Raw genomic sequence first — 6,349 nt, forward strand, 5'->3', positions numbered from 1 at the left:
TTTCTCATCGCCCTCTGCACTTTTTCTTTTATGCCCCTGATGTACAGTAATGTTGTCATGCCTGAAAACAAACTCTTGGTCTGAAAAAGGAACCTAATAACATAAAATATCAGAAGACCAAATGAACCTCATTAGACTAGATGGCATTCATGTTTTAATTTCTTCAACGTTTCTAGTTACGCTTTGGAAAATAATTAATATAGAGTAGATAACTCATTATGACCTTTGATTCTTCGTACTACTTGGTAATACTGATAACAACTTTATACAACTTTCCATAACTACTCCCTGACATTACACGGAACTTAATCGCAACAATAAACAAACATAACAACTCTTTAATCATTACAATGTATTTTGCCTTTGTAGTCTCTGTTACGATCAACTATAACATCAAAACAAGGGCCATTTTCTATAACTACAGTATGTATATTGTGTTATTGATTAAAGCTCATTCATTACTGATCACTGAAGTACCAGAGTATTTCAAGTGATTGCTTTGAAAACTTAAAGCTCTTATATTATGCAAAATTGACTCTTGTGAGCTTTTAGTCATGTTAAAATGTTGTTACTTCACCAAAAACATACCCCAAAATGTACAAAATACGCTAAATATGTGTGTTAAACATGCATGAATGAAACAAAATACAACTCTAGGTGTGTTTGTGACGAGAAAACAACATTTTAATCCATCAGAAAACAGAGTAACGTTGTCCCTTTAACCTCTCTAGATGAGTTAAATCAGATATCTAAAAATACCTTATGATTGAACCTCACATGCAAACAATATCTTTACGGTAACGTCCTTCTTAAACAATGTCTATACGATTTGACGGCGCCACTCCATTTTTAGCTCCATGTATTTTAGCCCATGTGAACAGTCTCATACATCATACAGGAATGTGTAGGAAGTATGCAGCATGGACTCCTCAGCGTGGAAGAGTTATGGGCACGTTCACTGTATAGTTAGTGCTTAAACATGGGCTTTTGTTCATGTCTGCGCTATAGGACAAGTAAGGAACTCTGCAATTAGTTTTCATGTTTGAATACATTTTTTTCATTTTACCACCGTGAGTCAGAGGTGGGGAGACGAGCCGAACATTGTAGTCAGAGCAGGAGAAGTACAGAGTAGTGGTCCAAGAAATGACTCAAGTGAGAGTAAAAAAAAAAGTACTACTCAACTAAAAGTAACTTAAAGAGTTAAAAGAAACGACGTTAATGTAATTGGAAGGACAACATGTTAAAATAATGCACATAATCAAGTATTTTCAAAGGATATAGGGGCAAATATGAGACAGTGAAGGAGAAGGAGAAAAACACAACTGAGTAATACCCGCACAGAGCTTATTATTTAGTTTATATTTTATATTTTGCTAAAACTAATCGCAGTGCAGTATGCAGTGTTGTTTCACAGAGGTGCGTACAGCCAAAAATAGTGGTCAAGTAAGAGTATTGTTACAAAAAATATTACTGAAGTTAAGTTGAAGACCAAAGTAATCATCCAATATATTACAAAACTACTGAATAGAGTTTTTTTATTTTATAATTTAATGTTATAAACAGAGGTGGGACCAAGTTGTTGTTTTGCAAGTCTCAAGTCTTTGACCTCAAGTTCAAGTCAAGTCCCAGATTAAATACAGGCAAGTCCAAGTCAAGTCTCGAGTCACTGGCCCATAAATCCAAGTCAAATCCAAGTCGTCTGATTTGAGTTTCAAGTCATTTCAAGTCTTTAAACTAAAGTACCAAATATAGCTTAGATTTTTGTAATTTATATGACTTTTAAGATAAATTGAACTTAAAAAATCATAGTATATTTATATCTGAGTATTTATAGAGTATATAAGAATTGTAGAAATGTAAATTTTTCCTTTTTAAATGTCTTGACAAGATCTTAGAGTGAATCATTACAGTCAGAATAGAAAGAATTCAGATTTAAAAGTGCTTCTCGAGTCTTCTCAAGTCACTGACCTTCAAGTCCAAGTCAAGTTGCAAGTCTTAGTCCATTTTATTAAGTCAAGCCTCAAGTCCTAAAAACAGTGACTCAAGTCTGACTCGAGTCCAAGTCGCGACTTGCAAGTCCCCACCTCTGTTTATAAATCTGAAATTTTAAAGAAAGCACAAAATCCAGCAAGTGAAAATCAACACGGGTGTCAAAATGATTTAATACAGACCATATAAAGTTCAAAAAGTAATTGTAACTGAGTAAATGTAACTAAGTTCTGCCCACATATGAGTTTGGACATATACTCAGTTTTATAAATCCGCTTTCTACTTTATTTTGAAGCTGTGCTACTATTATTTTGCATATTATTTGAGAACACTTGCACGTTTTCGCATTTGCATACATTGGTACTGGTATTGCCACAGAAACAGACAGTCAAAGTGGTTTATACTGTGGGATGAGGGAGATAAGGCTCTGATAAAAGTCTGGGTTTGCCAAACAAAATCCATTTAACACAAGGAGATTGCATTCAGATCTCCAGACGAGCTCAGTGTATTAACCCCACTGCGCTGATATTACTTCTCTATTTGCGCGCAGTGTGTCTCGGCTTGCGCTGCTTGCTCTCTGGCTCTGCGCAATTACGCCTCCCGCCGTGCGCCAATACGAGCGTTAACCGAAACATTAGCACCTCATTTCAAATATAAAACGGCTTTTTTCAGCGCGGACAGACAGCTCCACGGGAAGTCTTATCATGAGCAAATTAGCCGATTTAACAAACTTGACCCCCCCTCCCAACTCCCAACTCCCTCTCTCTCTCTTTCTCTCTTTCTCTCCCACTCTCCCTCTCTCTCTCTTTCTCTTCAGCTCCCTTCACAAACATTCAGAGACGGTTACAGCGTGCAACTGGTGGACGAGGATTGCAAGAATGATGCTGTGGAGAGTGCGCCAAAAACTATACAACGCAAAACTAAACAAATATACAAATAGTTTATCATTTAATAGTTAAAATATGGCACGCGCGTGTACTTGCACTGCATAAAAAGAGGTTTATGTGAAGTTTAAATAGTTTGGAATGATCATTATTACCAGCTTAAATCCTATACCTTAGTTTGTTACAAGTATTGCGCATTATATTTAGAACCGAACGTCAATTACGCACGCTTTACGCACGCAGATAATTCACAATGTTTTAATTAAAAGTCATAAAACGTGTATATACGAGCATAATGAAGTTACTAATGAGCCCAGTTGTATAACAATATACATCACTAAGTTATAATTAGTTGAAACATGTGAAAAACAAACTCCCTTTAGATGTAAATGTGTATTATTTTCTAATTAACATTTTGCGGAAACTCGGAGTAGTCTTATTATCGCCTTTCTAACAAAACGTCTCTGGTTTGGAGAAAAAAAAAAATGTTGATTGACTGCACGTGACTCCGCCCACGCCGCTCTCTGATTGGTCCAGAGGGTCGAGGGGCGAGACGTAAGCGAGAGCCGTATAAAACCTTATTGCTCCGAGGCAAAGCTTGTGATTTGTATTGAGAGCGATAAGGAATAAGGTGGACGTGTGTGAACGCGAAGAAGAGCCACATTTTTTTTTTGTTTTGGTAATGAAACGCGGTCACATTTTTACCACGCGCTCGTTTTGAGGATACAGTCAAACCAAGAGGAAGGTGGATTCAACCGAGGACCATCTGCGTCGGAGCGGAGGAGGCTAGAGACGCGACGGCCGGGGAAAGATGGACCTTTTGGGGATATACCTGCTCCTGTGCCTCGCTCTTTTACCGCGGACTACCTCTACGGCGGCTAAGGAGCTGCAATGCCAAGAGATAGCGGTGCCCCTGTGCAAAGGTATCGGCTACAATTACACCTACATGCCCAATCAGTTCAACCACGACACGCAGGACGAAGCGGGCTTGGAGGTGCACCAGTTCTGGCCTCTCGTTGAGATCCAGTGCTCCCCGGACTTGAAGTTTTTCCTGTGCAGCATGTACACACCGATATGTTTGGAGGACTATAAAAAGCCGCTGCCACCGTGCCGGAGCGTGTGCGAACGTGCCAAGGCTGGGTGCGCGCCTCTCATGCGTCAGTATGGCTTCCCCTGGCCGGATAGGATGAAGTGCGACCTGCTACCCGTGCAAGGCAACCCCGATACTTTGTGCATGGACTATAACAGAACGGACTCCACCACTGTTTCCCCCGTGTTGTCAAAGCCCACCAACAACCCGGGCAACAGCAATAAAGGCGCGTACAACCCGCCTATTAATAACAAGCACAAGCCAAACAGACCGGGCGCTGGTGGGAAGTACAAGCCGCCGTCCGCTCCATGTGAGTCCGGGTGCAAGTGTATGGAGCCCATGGTGCCCGTGAACACCGACAGACACCCGCTCTACAACCGGGTGAAAACGGGACAGATCAACAACTGCGCCATGCCGTGCCACAACCCGTTTTTCACCCACGACGAGCGCGCCTTCACCGCCTTCTGGATCGGCTTGTGGTCGGTGCTGTGTTTCATCTCGACCTTTGCAACCGTGGCCACTTTCCTGATCGACATGGAGCGCTTCAAATACCCAGAGAGGCCGATTATATTTCTTTCCGTGTGCTACATGTTTGTATCTGTGGGGTACATCGTCCGGCTGATCGCTGGGCACGAGAAAGTAGCGTGCAACCGGGAGTACGACATCGAGCATATCCATTACGAGACCACAGGACCCGCGCTGTGCACCGTGGTGTTTCTACTTATCTACTTCTTCGGCATGGCCAGCTCCATCTGGTGGGTGATCCTGTCGCTAACGTGGTTCCTCGCAGCGGGCATGAAGTGGGGCAACGAGGCCATAGCGAGTTACTCCCAGTATTTTCATCTGGCAGCGTGGTTAATCCCCAGTATGAAGTCCATCGCTGTGTTGGCGCTCAGTTCTGTTGATGGAGACTCTGTAGCTGGAATATGCTACGTGGGAAACCAAAATTTGGACAATTTAAGAGGGTTTGTGCTGGCTCCTCTGGTCATATATTTATTCATTGGCACTATGTTCCTCCTAGCCGGATTTGTGTCACTTTTTAGGATCAGAAGTGTCATTAAACAAGGAGGAACCAAGACTGACAAACTGGAGAAGCTCATGATTAGAATAGGCATTTTTACAGTCCTATACACAGTGCCAGCTACTATTATCGTGGCGTGTTACTTCTACGAACAGCACAACAGACAGAGTTGGGAGATAACTCACACTTGTGGAAACTGTTTACTAGAAAGGGACAGAAGAAGTCCAGACTACGCAGTTTTCATGCTGAAGTACTTTATGTGCCTCCTCGTGGGCATCACGTCTGGAGTTTGGATATGGTCTGGGAAAACCGTGGATTCCTGGAGGACTTTTTGCACCCGCTGCTGCTGGGGGAGCAAAGGAACCAGCGGGTCAATGTACAGCGACGTGAGCACGGGATTAACATGGCGGTCCGGTACGGCGAGCTCGGTGTCCTGCCCCAAGCAAATGCCATTGTCCCAAGTTTGAATCATTTCAGAGGTGAAAGACTATGGCAGCTTATGGGGACTGCTAATTGTTGGGGAGATAAACCATCAGTCCTCCTGTGACGTGCATTTACATAGGAATGAGCCTCCCCCCCGAAACAACTCACCTCCACAGGCAGAACTGGTCCCAACAATGTCCCTGGATTAGCACAGGTTAAATCTTCTGTTTATATGTATTAGAGCCTTGCCATCACCAGGCTCTCTCCAGCTGGGCATTATGTGTTTTCATAGCATTTCTTTACCTACTTGCAGTGGTTCTCAACTCACGTGAGCTTTATTTTTCACTTTTTAACTTCCTCGCGATCCAAATTGTGCACCAAAGTTTGTATTTTTCTCAATTATTTCACCACAAACTTGCCAGAAGCATTTCTAAACCTGTCCGAGCATTTCTCATAACAAAATGTAACTTTCAAATTAACGAAAACTGTAGTAAATCGTGAATATTTTTTTAATGTTAACTCGCCAGTTGAGAACCACTGCTTCTTTCAGTGCCGGATAACATTGCTTATTCAATCAAAGATGGTTTAAATTAAGCCTTAATAACACCCAAGTATTTTACGGGTTCATTTTGTAATATTTTGTTTTGAAAATTGTATTTATATCTCTCTATATATATTACTGTACAAATGTGTAAATGTGTGTAAAAAAGAAAACTTTATATAAGCTATTGTAAATTTGTACAAACTGTAGATGTCCTCTTTTGCGATTGAAAAGCAATATGACCTTTATTTTGAGAATAAAATATTTGATAAATCTTAAAACGTTTTCGGCGTTTTGTTGAAATGGTGCACTCATTAGAGACAGGCTTTTGGGGACTTGGAGCATCTTGAGTTATTGTACTTGGCATGCTTTTACGCTTTCTTAATTTGGTAAAAAAAAAA

The 6,349-nt window shown here is 41.3% G+C and overlaps 1 protein-coding gene across 1 annotated transcript; it reads left to right on the forward strand.

Annotated features, from left to right (window-relative positions):
• Nucleotides 1-3,496: 3,496 nt before the first annotated feature.
• Nucleotides 3,497-6,020, forward strand: fzd8a (frizzled class receptor 8a). Its single transcript, XM_020926002.2, has one exon. The coding sequence runs from the start codon at nt 3,685-3,687 to the stop codon at nt 5,449-5,451; it is 1,767 nt and encodes a 588-aa protein (XP_020781661.1). The 5' UTR covers nt 3,497-3,684; the 3' UTR covers nt 5,452-6,020.
• The last annotated feature ends 329 nt before the right edge of the window (nt 6,021-6,349 follow it).

The sequence above is a fragment of the Boleophthalmus pectinirostris genome, unplaced genomic scaffold (assembly GCF_026225935.1).
Source record: "Boleophthalmus pectinirostris isolate CB_2022bp ecotype Guang Dong unplaced genomic scaffold, ASM2622593v1 HiC_scaffold_15, whole genome shotgun sequence".
Classification (NCBI taxonomy): Eukaryota; Metazoa; Chordata; class Actinopteri; order Gobiiformes; family Gobiidae; genus Boleophthalmus; species Boleophthalmus pectinirostris.